This window comes from Falco punctatus (assembly GCF_963210335.1).
Source record: "Falco punctatus genome assembly, chromosome: 4".
Classification (NCBI taxonomy): domain Eukaryota; kingdom Metazoa; phylum Chordata; class Aves; order Falconiformes; family Falconidae; genus Falco; species Falco punctatus.
In genome coordinates this window covers 26,621,639-26,637,602 of record NC_137583.1, presented here as the reverse complement: position 1 = coordinate 26,637,602, position 15,964 = coordinate 26,621,639, and the positions used below count along the sequence as shown (strand labels likewise).

The 15,964-nt window shown below is 56.4% G+C and overlaps 1 protein-coding gene and 1 long non-coding RNA gene across 2 annotated transcripts in view; one reads left to right on the top strand and one right to left on the bottom strand.

The window, feature by feature from the left end:
• The window catches only part of NHERF2 (NHERF family PDZ scaffold protein 2), a 40,514-nt gene extending 24,559 nt beyond the window's left edge, over positions 1-15,955 (top strand). Inside the window, exons 3-7 of the mRNA XM_080384799.1 lie at positions 2,742-2,918; positions 6,459-6,612; positions 9,125-9,168; positions 9,798-9,860; positions 13,121-15,955. Of these exons, the coding sequence (XP_080240925.1) occupies positions 2,742-2,918; positions 6,459-6,612; positions 9,125-9,168; positions 9,798-9,860; positions 13,121-13,279 (597 nt within the window). The 3' untranslated portion in view covers positions 13,280-15,955. The remainder of the gene's footprint in view (positions 1-2,741; positions 2,919-6,458; positions 6,613-9,124; positions 9,169-9,797; positions 9,861-13,120) is intronic.
• Positions 11,250-13,125, bottom strand: LOC308062817. Its single transcript, XR_013927710.1, has 2 exons — positions 13,001-13,125; positions 11,250-12,463 (listed from the first exon to the last, which is right to left on the bottom strand). It is a non-coding gene; the product is annotated as an uncharacterized lncRNA (long non-coding RNA).
• Positions 15,956-15,964: the final 9 nt, after the last annotated feature.

Here is a 15,964-nt window from a genome sequence, read left to right as displayed (position 1 = left end):
CTTTGGCCAGGGCTTGCCAAGTGCTGCTGCTGCTGCTTGGCCCTGGGGGGGGGCTTTGCTCTCACCTCCCTGCTATGGGGCTCGGTGGGGCTGGGGGCCCGCGGGGGGGGGGTCAGGCTGTCCCTGCAGGGGCTGCATTCGGATGAGCTCTGTGTGGGGAAGCAGGTTGCAGAGAACGGGAGGAGGCGGTTTGGAAAAATACAGCCTGAAGTGATGGGGCAGAAAGGTGGGGTTTTTTGCATTTGTGTTCCCAACGAAGGGCCACAGGGGGTGGGGGCTGCAGTCACGCCAGGGTCATCCCCTGACCTCCTCCAGCCCACTGGGAGCCCACCATCCCGGGTATTCCCTAAGAGCAATGCTGGGAGATCTATTTGCATCCCACCGAGCTGGAGCGAGTGCGGGATGGGGTGAGGGGGAGTTTGTCCCCACAGTGAAGCAGTCGTGGTGGGTTTCTGCCTCCCCTCATCCTGTCCCCGGGTCTCACCCCCACCCCAGGTCTCTCCCTGTTGCATTAAAACCTGCAAGAGGCAGTTGGTGCTGGGGGAGAGGGCAGGGGTCCGGACCCCCCGCTTGCCGGGCAGTCACAGATTGCGGCACGGGGACACGTGCTCCCTGCAACACGAAGCGGGTGTTTCCTGCTGGGATTATTTGGGTTTATCTCTGGTCATCTGCTCCCTGCGGCTGCCCTGTGGCCCCTGTCCCCTGCCAGCAGCATCACCTGGGCTTGGGGACATCCGCGTGGCCAAAGGTGCCCGTGCTCAGTGCAGGTTGAGGGGCGATGTTCTGGCCCTGAGCTCTGCAAAGTGGGGGACCCAGCTGGGGACAGGGACACGTGCTGAGCAACATCAGTCGTGTTTTGCCATTTGCATTAACGCGGTGCCCCCGGCGGGGAAGGGGCCTGCGGGGCTGCTCCCTCCATCCCCGTTGGCAGCCGCTGGCTCCGTGGCCGTGCCGAAGGGGCAATGTGGCAGAGTTGTTCCTCAGCATGGGGGGTGACCGCTCTGTGTGTCCCCACCTGGTGCTCCTCCAGAAAATCCCTTCTTCGAGAGGATGAAGGAGATGGGATCAGCCCCCGAAGTGACTTAGCCGTGGCGGTCCCGGCGGCAGGAGCCGGCAGCTTGCCAGCAGTGCCCGGCTGCCCGGTAATCAGCTTGTGCCTGTGCTGGGCATTAGGCACCGACCCCGGCTGTGGGTCACCGCTGTCCCCGAGGCAGCTGGGGCATCAGCAAGTGCTGGCGAATCCATTCAGCTCTTGGCTGCCCTCCGTATTTGCCCCCCCGTGACTCTCAGTGGCCGAAAATCGCCTCGTGTCATTGCAAACAGTTATTCCCTGTGTCACCGGGGCACGCAGGGACCTGCGGGTAGTCCGGCTCCACGGTGGCAGCGGGAAACATCCTTTGGCTGGTTTGGCTCTTGCCATGCAGGGTCCATGTGCAGCTGGAGCCACTTGGCATCACCCGTGGGGTCCCTCATGTTGGTGGTGGCCAGGTGTCATCTCCTGGGCATCGGGCATGGTTGCCCTCAGCTCCTGCCACCCTTCCTGGAGAGGGAGCAACATTTTAAGCAATTCAAGCAAAAAAAAAATATAATTAAGCATTATTGAAGGTATTTTGCAGAAAGAAGCCCAAGGTGCTGCCAGTGCAAGGAGCTGTTGGCACGGGTAGTGCCAGCATGGCGTGTAGGAGCCCGGAGCTGCGGGAGGAGGGAGGACATCTCTGGGCACGTGGCAGGAGGTGGGGGTGCAGGTTTGGTGTTCTGCAGTGCCTTTTGGCTGAGAGAGGAACGTGGAGGAAATTGCTGCCTGGGTTTTTAATTTGAAACGAAAGGCTGTAAGAGATTTCACTGTAAATGTGATCTGAAAAAAATACGGTCTGTTAGCAGGAGGGGAGCGGCGCAGCATTTCTTTTAATGAAAGATTAAAACTCAGCCACAGGGGATGGCTCTCCTTAAACCACAGATGAAAATGAAAACTGTATCTCCGAGGTGGCTTTCACCGGGGACGTGGTGCTGTGCTGTGAGCCGGTGCTGCCCGGTCCGTGGGCTGGTGGGGAGAGCAGCATCCAAGGGAGCGTAATGGCTCGCGCAGACCCAGAGAAAAACTGGTGTTTGTTGCTCCTGAGGAGCCGTAAAGCATCTGCCAAGGGCTGTGGGGGGAAAGCACTAAACTCCTTACGTGCTCCTGAACCATTTGTCCTATGCCAAGCTCAGCCTTCCCGTGCTGCAGGGAGCTGGCAGCAGTGGGGTCCGTCACCCTGGCCCCCAGAGCCTCTCCGCTGGGAGGTGATTGTAGCTGCGGGTGATGCTGATGTCACCAGGACCGAGGGCACGGCGCTGCCTTAAATAAATAACTAAGGTTAATCCAGTGCCTGGGTGAACTGGTGTGCTGTGCCTGGGCCCCCAGGTTGGGTTCCTCTGCTGGGGGCTGCAGGGCTTGGCTGCTGCCAGGGGGCTCTGGGCGTCTGGGTGGACTTTGTCTGGGCTGCTTCTGGCGAAGGAAATGCACTTTTTGTTTTGTTTTAATTTTTCTGGAATGGTTTTGGACAATTGCTTTTCTAAAATAGACTCAATGAGAGGAAATCCATTTGTTAACCTGTCCCCGTTCAGGGGACTGGGAGGACAGGGCGCAGATACGGTGCTTCCTTGGTAGCTTTATTTACGATTGCATCTGCTTCAGAGCAAACCCAAACCTATAAATTAACGGCTGTGTTTTCTCTCCCCCCAACCCCTCCTCTGTTCTTCAGGATTTAAACGGACAGAAGGAGCTGTGCCCACGTCTCTGCCACCTGAAGAAAGGCCCCAATGGCTACGGCTTCAACCTGCACAGCGAGAAGTCCCGGCCGGGGCAGTTCATCCGCTCGGTCGACCCTGACTCGCCGGCCTCCAGGTCGGGGCTGCGGCCCCAGGACCGGCTGGTGGAGGTAACGGCACGAGGGCTCAGCACCTCCGGGGGCTCAGCACCTCCCTGCCCTCGGGCTTCCCTCAGTGTGTGCCGCGCAGGGGTGTTCAATCCTGCCCAGCTGGGTCCTGTTCCCCTCTGGCAGGTGGGAAGAGGGGTGGCAGAAGGGATGGGACCCTTGGGAAGCCTGAAGCCAAAACAGCGCCCTGTCCCATGACTTTTTCCATCAGATCCCCCCTCTGGATTCCTCTGTAATCTGTAAGACCCGTGCGGGTGCTTAAGCAGGGGCTTTGTGGCCCTTCCCCAGCTTGTTCAGCGCAGGCACTTGCCAGCACTGAAATCTGGATGCTGTGGGCACAGAGGAGGGTCAGAGCAGGCGAGCTGCTGCCCCTGCACCCGTCTGGGTGGCTCAGGGGTGGCAGCGGGATTCCAGGGACAGGTTGGGTGCTTGGTGGGTGCCCATGTCCCTGCTGCAGCACAGTGAGCCCCGCAGTCGGTGGCATAGCCTGATGGCACTTGGTGCTGGAGCTGGATCTGCCCACTGCAGTGAAGGGGTCATGGGGACATGTGGGACCCATCCCACCGTCGGTGCTGGGGAGGGGGTGGCCCCCTGCCCAGCCACCCTCCGGTCTGCGTCCTGCCACGGGCAGAGCGGTGCTGCCTGGCTGTGCTGATGCACTCGGGCAGGCGGCTGGAAAAAGCTTTGCAGAAGTTTTATGACACAAAACTGCGGAAGATAGCGAGGGGGAAATTGCTCTTGGAAGCATCTTCCTGGTTGCCGAGTGCTGGACAGCACAATTTTTGGTGGGGCTGGAAATCACCCTCCCTTGGCTTGTTTGTGTCTTGTTTTTCCTGAAGAACGAGGCTCCCCGGTCCAGAGCTGCCCATGCCTGGGCAGAGGGACAGGCAGGGGCTTATCCAGCGGCCGGTGCCTCGGGCATGGCCACCATCACCCCTTTCACTGCAGGAGCAGTGGATGTCCCCTGCTTGGGGTGATGCGTGGCCCTTACCCGGGAGGGTGAACCCCAAGACCCTCCCGCAGGGACCCAGCCGTGGCCCTCGCTGCCAGCACAGAGGGGGAACGGGGCTCGTGCTCCTGGCAGAAAGCACCGGTGTCCTGGGCAAGTTGGGGAAGTACTAAGACCAAAGCACTCGCCTGCTTTCTAGCCCTGTGAATAACTGTTCTGCAGCCGGTGGGAGCTGCTGCCTCTTCCCAGCACCTGAAAGTTTAATGGTGGGAGCAGCATGGCGCTGGGAGCGGGGTGCCGGTGGCGGCGGCTCCTGGCAGCGCGGTGTCGCGGCGAGGGTTGTGTTATTTATTTATTGGTGCTTGGCAGAGCGCCTGGCACACACAAAGCGGCGAGGGGTGAGCTGGTGAGCTTGGAAACCCAATCCCCTCCGTACCGGCTCTCTGGGGCTTTGATAAATATTTGATGCCCCCCAGCCCTGTGCCGGGGTGGTGGGAGAGCAGCCCTGTGCTGCTTGGCCGAGCTCAACCAGGGGTGAGCACTGGGCATGGACCAGGGTGATCGGGAGCGGCAGGAGGATGGAGCAGGGTTACCAGCCAGCAGCTGAGGTTGCTGGCAGCCAGAGGGAGATGCAAAGCCTGGGGAGGGGGTTCCCTTTCCATCCCAACCCTTGCAGCCGTGTCCTGGCCCTCAGGACCTGCTTCTGCCCCACATTTGTGTTTAGGTGTCCCAAATGCAATGGGGAGCCCAAAGTTTGGAGCTGGCCCAGCTCAGGCTCTGCAGCGTTCACCTGCCTTGTCCTGTTGAGATGAGGATGAGCAGCCAGTTCCCCTGGGTCGTGCCGAGGCTCTCACAGGGCTGGAGACCCTCCTGCTGGTCTTCAGCCCCCCCGACAGCCTCAGCATGACCCAGAGGAGCCGTGCTGCTCATCCGTGCCTCGAAGCAGCTGTGACTTTGCCGTGAGAGGGTCCAGGCTGGGCCAGGACCAGCCTCGTCCGTTGTCCCACTTTGCTGGGACTGGTGGCAGCGTGCTGGGTGCTGCTGGGGCAGTGCCACCCTGGTGTAGCTCAGCACCCAGGGAAGGGGCTGGGCTGGGGTCACCCCACTCCCGGGCTCAGTCCCCAGCTCTGGCATCAGTGTGCTCTGCGCTTCAGGGTCTGGCACGGGAAAAGGCAGCTGTCTGTCTGCAGGCGGAGGAGGAATAAAAATGTGTTGATGCTGGTGAACCTGGACAGCCATGGCCCTGCAGGAGAGCAGGCGTGTAACGTGCAGTTACAGCGTTCTCTGTGGCTTAGGAAAATAAACAAAATGTGCTGTCCGCTTCTCCTAACGAAGGCATTTCTGTGCTAGGCAGATTTCTCAAGTCTTTGATTTGTTTCAGAAGGCTGTAGGAATGGAATAGCTGTTTTTAAGAGGAGGAGGCTGTGCCGCTCCCGGTGGTCTCTGCATCACCAGCACCCTCTGCCCTTCCCAGTCCAGGCTGAATTAGCACATGGCCGCACTGTGCTGCGGGCAGGCACCTTCAGATGCCGAAGGCAGGGCAGGCAGCCGAGGGTGGGTTGAGTTTTGCCAGAGATGGGCTGGAGCACTGAAAAGAGTTTGTCACACAAAAGCAGGTCCAGTATTGAGGGGCTGGGCAGTACAGAGACCTTCCCCTGCGGGACAAAGGATGAGTTGTTCCCCGCTGTGAATAGTGCCTCGAAATCACGATTGTCCCCTCGCTGCAGGGAACAATTGGCAGCGTGAGATCACGTTCCCTGGGTAGGTCCTAGCTCACATGCAGGGAAGGGAGAAATGAATCCATGTGGCAGGCGTGGGGATTCATGCACTGGGGACATGGGAAACCCACAGTTTTCCATCATGGAGGGATGAACAATGGTGTGGTGATGCCACAGTCGCCTGGGCAGGGACGGGGAGCAGGATGCACTGGTGGCACCCAGGCCACTGCCTGTGTGCATGGTTGCAGCATCCTGAGATACCTGGGGCACATCCAAGGTGAAGGCCAGAATGGCTGCAGAGGGCAGCCAGAGCGGGAGTGTTCTGGCAGGACCTGGGTGGTTCAGGTGGTGGCAGAGCCTGGGGTCTTTGATCCCCAATGGACATGTGTGGGATGTGGGCAGAGGTGTGCAGTAACACGAGGGATGCTCAGGCAGAGGTGTGCAGTAACACGAGGGATGCTCGGGCGAAAAGGCACTGAGTAGGCTGGGGGGGCAGTAGGAGGCCATGGCTGGCTTGAGAGGGGGAAGGAAAAAACCTGTAGCCTTCCTGTCATCTCAATGGAAATTAAAAAATGGAAAATCCCATCCCTTAGGGCAGGGGTCCTCAAACTTTTTAACCAGGGGGCCGGCGCATGGATGAAGGGGCAGGAGGTCATCTGCGGCTGCTTGGTTTCCCCCCCCCAACCCCTGGCAGGGGGGTTCTGTAAATACTGGGGGCTGGGTTGAGGACCCTGGGGGGCCGTATCCAGCCCGTGGGACGTAGTTTGAGGACCCCTGCCTTAGGGGATGAGGAGGCTGCTTGGGAGTCTGTGGGCTGGGACTAGCATCTCTGCAGCAGGGGCCACAGACTTGGGCTCTGATGCTGTTGCTTTGCAGGTGAATGGCATAAATGTGGAAGGCTTGCGGCACTCGGAGGTGGTGTCCCACATTAAGTCCAGGGAGAACGAAGCCAGGCTGCTGGTGGTGGACCCCGAAACGGATGATTACTTTAAGAAGCTGGGGGTGACCCCCACAGAGGAGCACACCAAAGGTGAGACCTTGCTTTCCCTGGGTGACCCTATGCTATTCCCATGACTCACCGTGGCATGGGTGGGATTTCAGAAGCGAGGGAGTCATGTTTCCCTTCTGTCTCATCCCTTGGTAGTTTCCTGAGCACCACCCAGCTATTTATAAATAGTGAGAATACTTCCTAAGCTAGCCAAAACCCAATTTGTTATTTTTACACGGTGAATAATTAACTTAGGAACTTGCTGCCAAGGTAGAGGGTGGTGGGATTTGGGGGGAGCTGCGTGCTCCGTGAGGGATGCTCAGATGGGACCGGCCCATCTGGCTGGGGCTGGGAAGCCTCTCTGGCAATGCTGCCAGCCCCTTGGTGGCCACCCGCCCCCTGGGCGAGGGGGTGCCTGGTGTCAGAGCCCGGGGACCCCCAGGGTCCTGGTGAGCAGAGCGGTCTGCCCAGGGGGCTGAGCTGGGATCTGGGGAGGGAGAGTGCCATAAATCCCCCATTGCTGTTTGCTCTGGTGAAGGAGCCTGAGGGTGCATCGAGACATACCAGAGCAAACACTGTGTGCATGCAAGGGGAAGGGTTTTACGCCACAGCGATCAGAAGGGTGGCTGTTGTGGGAAATACTTCCCTCGCTGCTGAAACCTGGCAGAGAAAGCTGCCCGTCCACTCCCCAACCTGTTGTGCTGCAGCTCCCGGGTGGGGAGGGAGCAGGGTGCTCCCAGCCCGTCCTGCCCCGGCTGAATGGGGAGCTCTGTTTCCCAATACAGCTGTTCCTTATCTGATCCGCGCTCCTGCTCCCTCGGATGCTCAATGGGGAGATTTATCCAAAGAAATGGGTCAGACAATGCCGGAGCGCACGGGGCGAAAGCGGTGTCAGATGCTCTGCATGGGTTCGAGGAGGAGCTGGGGCGAGAGCTGTCTGCTGGCAGGAGCCATAAAGGAGCCCTTGTTCCCTGGGGTGGGGACGCAGCTAGGGCCACCGCGGGGGGTGCTCGAGCCCCCGCCTTGGCCCTGCGGCTCTCACTGCCACCTTGATGCATTTGTCAGAGATCAGGGACTGGGACTGCCTGGCTGGTGACAGTACGTGTGTTGGTGACACGGTGCTCTGGTGAATTCTCTTGTTGGCAGGATAAGAGGAAATAATAATTGCACTCTTTAATCAAACTGCTTTGACCTCAAGCTGACACCTTCGAAGTCTTACAGCTGATCCTAAGCACCCCAGTGTTTTAGCCAATGAGTGTATTTTAAGAGCTGGGTGCTTCTCAGAATTAAGGAAATATGAAAGTATTTCCAGATGTGCCAAATTTTGAAATCACTTTTTTTTTAAAGTCCAGTTCCATTTTAATATTGCTTGTGACTTGAAGCTTGCTTCTCGTTTTAATAACATTATCTTTTAGCTTCTTATGATGCCAGAAGCTTTAGTATCATTTCTGCTGCGAGCTGACTTCCTTCTGATGACTGTTGCTCAGAGCCTGTCGTCCTGTAAACACAAGTCTGACATGCGGTATGGTAAAACACTCCAGGATCCCGACACCCTAACTGAGGCTTTTGCACCAGCACACTCTCAAAATTATGATTTGGCTTTATTTTTCTTAAACGCAAAGGTGCCGTGATTGGCACAAGGAATCCCTGCAGCTCGCACTGGTGCAGCCCCCACGTGGGTCCTTTGGAAAGCCCAGCAGGGTCTGTAGGTGGTGCGGGCAGGCTGGTGGCTCCGTGAGCCGCCCGGCGTTCGTGCGGGTGCAGGCTGTGCTTGGCACCCTGCGCCGTGCCTGCTTTGCTGGATTTCGGGTTACGCAGCAACGTGCATCCACATCATTGTCTTCTGCCGGAGAGATGCACAGAGCGAGGGCTTTGCCCTGAGAAGCATTCATGCTCGACATAATTCAGTTATTAATCCTGTCACAGTTAACACATCTGTTAGCCTGGGACGGATGAGATGTGGTAATGCCATTAGCAATGGCTTGATCGTGGTGACTGGTAGCTTATCTGCGTAGAATTTGCCATCGTGTGGAATATTAGTAGTACAAATCGTCAAAAGTGAGCAAAAAAGATGCGAGGGTACCTGGGGAGCGAGGAGGTTGCCACACAGTTGTGACACCAACAAGATGCTGCTTTCTGTGAAGAACATTGGGTTGTTATTTAAGATTTCTGATTAAACAGCTTCTGAAGAAAAATTACTAAACAGTCAAAACAAATGGGAGTGCGCTGAAGTTAGTGCTTATAGAAAAAGGTGACTTGGCTCTCTTCCTGGAAGGTGTTCTCTTCTGATGAAAACAGGGTGAAATCAGGGATATTGGGAAGAATTTGGTTCTGGAAGGGGGAGAAAGGGGGACGGGCAGGCTTCTGCCTGGGCTGGGAAGCAGCACAGGGCAAAGGCAAGAGACAGGACACACTGAGCTGGTGGGGTGGGCAGGGGAGAAGGCAGGCTCAGCACGGCCGGGTGGGCGATGCTGAGGGATGCCTTGCCCGGGACCCAAGGGCAGCAATCCCAGCTGAGTGTGTTTACCACGTGTTTTCCCTGTGTGGTCCATAGGTGTGGTGCCTCAGCCCATGACAAACGGATCCGCACAGACTCAGGTGAGTACTTGCCTGCTCCAGGGGTGGCTGGGCAGCATCCTGGGGCAGCTCGGTTTTGGAGTGAGCAAGAGGGATCAGGGGTGAGAGGCCAGGCTCCTGGCATGCCAGCTTTCCCTGACTCCTTCCAGTGACACACGAGCCTGTCAGAATGACTTGCCAGCCTGCAGAGCAGAGGGATGCTCCTGATGTCCCCAAGGCTCGTTTATCTCAGCTTAACTGCTGCTGGCTGATTTCGGTTGCTTCCTGCTGCAGATTTAATGTAGGGGTTGAGCAAGGCTGGTTTCAGCCCCATTTAATCATCACTGTCCCCCGTGATGGGGTGGGGAGGCGCTGGCAGGACAGGGACTGCGCTCTGCCTGGTGGGAGAGAGCGGCTCTGCCAGCAAATCCCAGGGAGCTCCCATGTGTGCATGCATGTGCGTGGGCACACGTGTGTGCAGGGTCCCTTCAGCAGGACCCCCATCTCCAGGCTCTGTTCCTGTCCCAGGACAAGCCAGGCATTGCCCTCTGCCTGGCAGGGCAGCTGGGATGTCCATCCCCACCAGGACTGAGCATTTTTCTGCTTAGCTTTTTATTTTTTTCCTAATTCTGTCTTTGTGCAAATGGAACTAACATGTTCACTTCCACTAGCTGAATGGAGGATCCACGTCTTCATCTCACAGCGACCTTCAGAGTCCTGGGAAGGAATCAGAGGTAAAACCCCCAGATGTCCCCCCTCCCTTTTACATACCGCTGTAGGTACATGCCTGCCTTATGGCACCATGTAACGGTGCATTTTCAGTTTCGGCTCTCAGACTTGAGTACCCTTGTATCCATCCAGCAAACAAAAATCCAGAGTTTGCTTTCATCCCTTGCACTGTAGATGTGCACGAAACGGAGCTGTGAGCTGTCGGCAGCTCCTGGTTCCAGCACAGAGGTGGCCGCGCTGCTGGGATGGCTCCGTAACTCCTCCAGGCAGCTGGTCCAGGGCTTGGGACCCTCGGGGGGGATGCAAGGTGGCCGTGCCCCCAGCTCACAGCCTGGTGTGCTTATTCAAGCCACCACCCCCTTCAGTTTGTGTTCATTAAGTCAGAGCAAAGCTGGAGCCATCATCTTGCCGCGCTGGTGGAAGACCTGCCCATGGTTATCAGCAGGGTCTGCGAAATCATGATTTTGGAGTTCCGCATGCGTGGTAGGGCAGCGGTGCCGCAGGCGGGCTTTAAAATGTTTCCTTAAATTGAAGGTCATGATTCTGTATGTTTGCCCACTACAGACGTGAGCGCGGTGCTTGTGGAGCGTGGCCGTGCAGCTCCGCGGTGCAGCCGCCTCTCCCCGAGCCCGGCTCCTGGGGCAACCCCCTCTGCCCTGCCTGGCACCCCGACCAGGCGCTGGCAAAGCCTCGGCACAGGTGCCACGAGCTGCTGCCACAGGGATGTCCTTTCCCCCCTTTGCCCAGGGGACAGCCAAGCTCGTGGCGTCGCATGGCCTTGGCCAGCAGCAGCAGATGTCCCATATATTAACAGATGGGGTTTGCGAGGGTGCGGATGCTGCTCTGTCCCGGCTCTGGGAGCACTCACGCATGCTCCGTGCTCATCCCTTCAGGCATCGTGACCTCGGGGAGGAGATGCTGCTGCCCCAAGCCGGGCAGCCCGGAGCAGCCCAGAACGTCAAGGGGTAACGGCAACAAGTTAATTGGCACTTTGTCGGGCAGTGACTCATGCTCTAATAGTTTGAAAGGAGGTGTAAGATGAAAGGATGCCTACAAGAGTTGTGGATCTTCAGTGTAATTGTACTGACGAGCTACAGGGCAGGAGGCTAGGCTGGGAAGCCAGGAGGAGCTGAGCTGTGAGGTTCAAGTGCTGCTAACAGGAACAAGGCAGGCTAAAATTTAAAAAAGCCAAGCTGCTTTTTGCTTGGAGCACGGTGAATTTATTGGTGTTTAAAGGAGCTGCTCAAGCTGGGAGGAGTGTGGGTTTGGTGGCCACAGGGCTGGGGCTGTTTTGCTGGTGGAACCTGGCTGAATGCCGCAGCGAAGGGCCAGAGAAGAGGCAGACCTCACTGTGCAAGGCGAGCAAGCGACCAAAATAAAACACAAGGCATGGATTGGTATTCCCTCAGTGTTATTAATTTAGCAGAGTTTTTTTCTTTTTCTTGAAATAATAAGTAGGAGCTTTCTAAAGCACTTAAAAATGTATCCTTAGCATGAGATTCTGCTAAAAGTAGGGGAATGTCTCTGTGCAGGGACCCTGGGGGGGGGTGTCCCTGCTGGTTCTTGGTGCTGGTACTGCCCCCTGCCCCGAGACGGCTGGAAGCAGGAGCCTGACGGCAGCAAGTGCTCACGCAGCCTCCTCTGAGCTCCCAGAGCCTCTGAAACATCTCGAACACCAGCTGCGTCCCAGAGCTGTGGCCAAACGCCTGCAGTCTGGCATCTCTGTTTCTCTCTGAGCATTAAATAATACATGTCCTGGTCCAGTGGCTTCTGCCTTTGGAAAACCAGGCTGTGTCCTGGTGCCCAAGCACAGCAGTTCCTCCCATGGAGTCACCTTTGGGCTGTTTCAGGGATCACTGTCCCACCTTTGCACTAGCAACCAGAGTCCCAGGGGGTGATGCAAGGTGGCCGTGCCCCCAGCTCACAGCCTGGTGTGCTTATTCAAGCCACCACCCCCTTCAGTTTGTGTTCATTAAGTCAGAGCAAAGCTGGAGCCATCATCTTGCCGCGCTGGTGGAAGACCTGCCCATGGTTATCAGCAGGGTCTGCGAAATCATGATTTTGGAGTTCCGCATGCGTGGTAGGGCAGCGGTGCCGCAGGCGGGCTTTAAAATGTTTCCTTAAATTGAAGGTCATGATTCTGTATGTTTGCCCACTACAGGCGTGAGCGCGGTGCTTGTGGAGCGTGGCCGTGCAGCTCCGCGGTGCAGCCGCCTCTCCCCGAGCCCGGCTCCTGGGGCAACCCCCTCTGCCCTGCCTGGCACCCCGACCAGGCGCTGGCAAAGCCTCGGCACAGGTGCCATCAGTCAAGCAGGAGCTTTAGATTGAGCCTGCTACGGAGCGTGCTGCCCGCTGAAACCAGCTCTGATGAGCCGCGTCCCCGCAGGGATGATGCTTCCCAGACCGGTGGGGTTTGAGGGGCTTGGAGACCCAGTGCTGGCTCCGGCCCCAGCAGGGGTGCAACGAGGTAAAGGCATTTTGGCCAGAACGTTCATTGTACCCGAGGACGTGGTGGCCCCTTCACCCGCTGCAGGAGCAGGAGGGTTGGGGTTAGTGGAGGAGCACCGGGAGGGTTCTGGTTGAGGGCACATCGCGGCACTGGCAGTGACTTCAGAAAGGAAAGTTGATTATTTTTTCTTTTAGAATAACAGTATCTTTGTAATAAGCAGATGGAAAGATGCTGTTTTCCATACAGTTCCCAAAGCAAACACTGCTCTGCCTGGTGCCCGTGGGCGGCCGTGGGCAGAGCCAGCTGGGTGGGCACACAGGCAGGCACTGCTGCCCTCCTCGCGCCCCATCCCACCCCAGTTAGCCACAGATGGGCACGGGGGGCCTTGGCACAGCCCTTCCCTGCGAGCCCTGAGGCTCACCGTTTGCTCCCTCATCCCTGCTCTCTGCCTATACCGGGGGCTTATTTTTCATTTTTGCAGCAGACAAGCGGAGCAGCTCATTCTCCCGCTGGCAGCAGCTTCTGTGTTTCTGCTTTTTCACTTCCAGCTGTGGCAGCCACACATTCTTCGGGTGGGAGGAAAAAAATAAACCACCACAAACCCCCCCCCCCCCCCGCCCCCCTCAAAATGCAACGTAGTAATTCTGTGGCCACATGGATGCTGCCGGTGAAAAGCCACCCTGCGCTCTCGCTTACCGTGCATGCTGGAGGAGACACCTCCTGCCCCACGGGGCCACGTGGGGTGAGACGCTGCGGGACACCACGGCGGTGAGGCCGCTGCCGTGGGCTGACCTCTTGTCTCCCTTCTCCATGCAGGATGGAGACGCAGAGAAGAAGGACCCGTTTGAGGAGAGCGGTCTGACCCTGAGCCCCACGGCTGCCGAGGCCAAGGAGAAGGTGCGGGCCAAGCGGGTGAAGAAGAGAGCTCCGCAGATGGACTGGAACAAGAAGCGAGAGATTTTCAGCAATTTCTGAACCTTGCCTGGTGGCTGCCGTCCGCCGCTCTCCTGCCCCTGCCTCAGCTCGGACGTTTCTGAGGTGCCTACGCCCTGTCCTTCAGTGTCCACGTGAGATGCTTTGTGCTCTGCTCTTCACTGGTTGCTTTTACAAGGCGTATTTTAAAGTCCTTTTTTTTTTTATTTTTTATTATTATTATTGTTATTATTATTGTTACTCACCAGCGATTCTCATAAGACAAATGTGACCAAAGCTCCTTTTCTTGCTTGCTCTGGCTGCCTGCCATCCCCTGTTCCTATGAGAAAGGACTGGAAGAGTTTTAACTGTTGTTTCCTACCTGTATCATTTAGGCTTCTATTACTTTTTTTTTTTCTCCTTTTTTATTTGGGGTGTTTGTTTTGGTTTTGTGGGTGTCCCAGACTGAGCCCCATGGGATGCTCTGTGCCCCTGTCTCATGGCCCCGTGCCTTGCAGTGGTGGGGGCCCGCAGGGTGGGCTGTACCTGGCACCCCCTCCCCATCACCCCGTCTGCAGCATCAACTACTCACACGACGGGAAAATGGACAGTGGCTGTAAATCGCTCTTGTTGGCTTTGCTATTGGATGGAAAAGTTTGTTTTGTCATTTTTATTTTATTTTTTTTAACAAAGTCCCATATGTTTTTAGTTAGTTTAGGAACCTCCCTCCCCACCAGTGACTTCTGCCCCAGCAATAAAAGCCCCTTTTTCATCCCCAACAGCTCTGCAGAGGGGAGAGGGCAGGATTTAAAAACAAACCCCAAACCCAACAGCCCAAATGCCACAGGCCTGACCCTTTGCAGCTGTCGATGCAGCGCTGAGCAGCAGGGGAAGGCAGGGAAGGGGCCAGTCCTGCCCCGTGGTGCAAGGGGCAGTGCTGCCGGCCCAGCTCCAGCAGCCTTGCAGGAAGACAAGATCCATGAGATGCTACAAAACCTCTTTGGACAGGCCCGAGAGTGAGCACAACCCAGCATGTTTCCAGGGAAGAACGTGGGGATGCGGCTGTAGCTGTGGGCTTGGCGCTGGGGCAGTGGGGCTGAGCGGTGGCTGTGCCTGGGTGCTGGGTCTGCATCCCGCCTGGGTCGTTATTTCTGGGCTGGTGTTTGATGCCTCCAGCCCTTGGGAATAACCGAGTCCGTCTCGTCATCGGGAGGGCGTCCTCTGAAGCCACGGGGTCCCTGCGGGGCTGGCTATGAAGCAGGCAGCGGCGTGATGGCATGGGCAGTCGCTTGGGCTTTCTGTGGCCTCCTTTAGAAACACCCTGTTCGTGGCGTTAGACCTCAAACACATATCCTGAAAGCATTACAAATTAAGCCCATTTAAGCTCTTATTTACAGCCAAGGGCAAGTAATGGAGGGAAGGTGACTATGCTGAACTACATCACACTCTCGCAGGTGGCAGAGGAGTTTTACCAGGGCAGGGTCCCGGCTGTGATGGGGCTGGCCCCCTCCCTCCCATGCTCCGGCAGCTCCCCGAGCCCAGCTGTGGCAGCTGCCCAGTATTCAGCTCAAATGCCACGGCAGCAGTGGGAAGGGACTGGGCACAGCAAGACAGTCGAGTACAAAACCACTTTCCTCAGCTAAAAGTGAATGGCAACAATCACTGGGACAGCGATGACTATTTTAAAACACAGGGCTGTGGTTTTTGCCCTGCGTTAGTCCAGCACCGTTTATGCTACAAGCCTTTGGGTTATTCAGTGCGCTATGGATATTGTAATGGCTCTGTGTGTATTTCCTAAATATTGAACTAAAAGGTGCCTTATAACACTGCCGTCCTCGGCAGCAGCTTGAGGCTCGGCACAGCGGCGGGTGGGTGCAACCGCAGCAGCAGAGCCAGAACATTTGGCTTCACTGTGTGGAGCAGCTGATGCCCGTGGCCATTAGCTGGCTGGGAGGAGAGCATGGAGAGCCTCAGGGGTGAAGGAGATGAGTTCTCTTTTGTGAAAGTTATCTTTTTAGGAATGTTGATGGGCTGAACAGGTTGAAAATAATGACTTTGGAGAGGAACTGGTGCAGGTGTTTGGCTATCGGTGACAAGACTGGCAGCAGGATGGTAGCTCAGGATGTGGAGAGGTTTGCTTCCCCTCCAGGACTGCCATTAACAAGACACCTCTTCCCTACCCCACTTCAAAGACAATTACCTGCTCTCTTTTTGGCCCCTAAAATACTTGCTTCTATAAATCAGTAAGCTTTTGAAGGAGCCCTTCTTTTTCATGGTATGCACGTTGCTTCCCGTGCCTGCATAGCCAAACCCCAGGCAGTGCCCCAGTCTGTGCAGGGCAGAGCGTTCCCCGTAACACTGACCTAAATGTTGCATTCTCTGATGCATGTCAGAGAGCAAAGACCTGTTTGTAAATACCACATTTCTCATACAAGACTGGGCCGCTGTAGTTGAGGGGGGGAAAAAAAGAGCATGTAGTTTTGAATGCAGATAAAAAGAAATCAGGTGTGCAAGTCTGTACTGATAAGATTTTAAAATCTTAATCTCTGCTTAGTCCATGGAAACTGCTCCTGGTTAAAGCACTTACTGTATTTCTGACATCTTGTAGCTCAGTAGTAATTACTCAGTTCCTGTACATTTAACTTGGAAAAAAAATCAATGAAGTATAAGGCTGTCAACTGCATTGCAAAAACATAATGTACACTGTAATGTCAGTAATAAACTTCGTTTTCCCATGTACTGAGTACT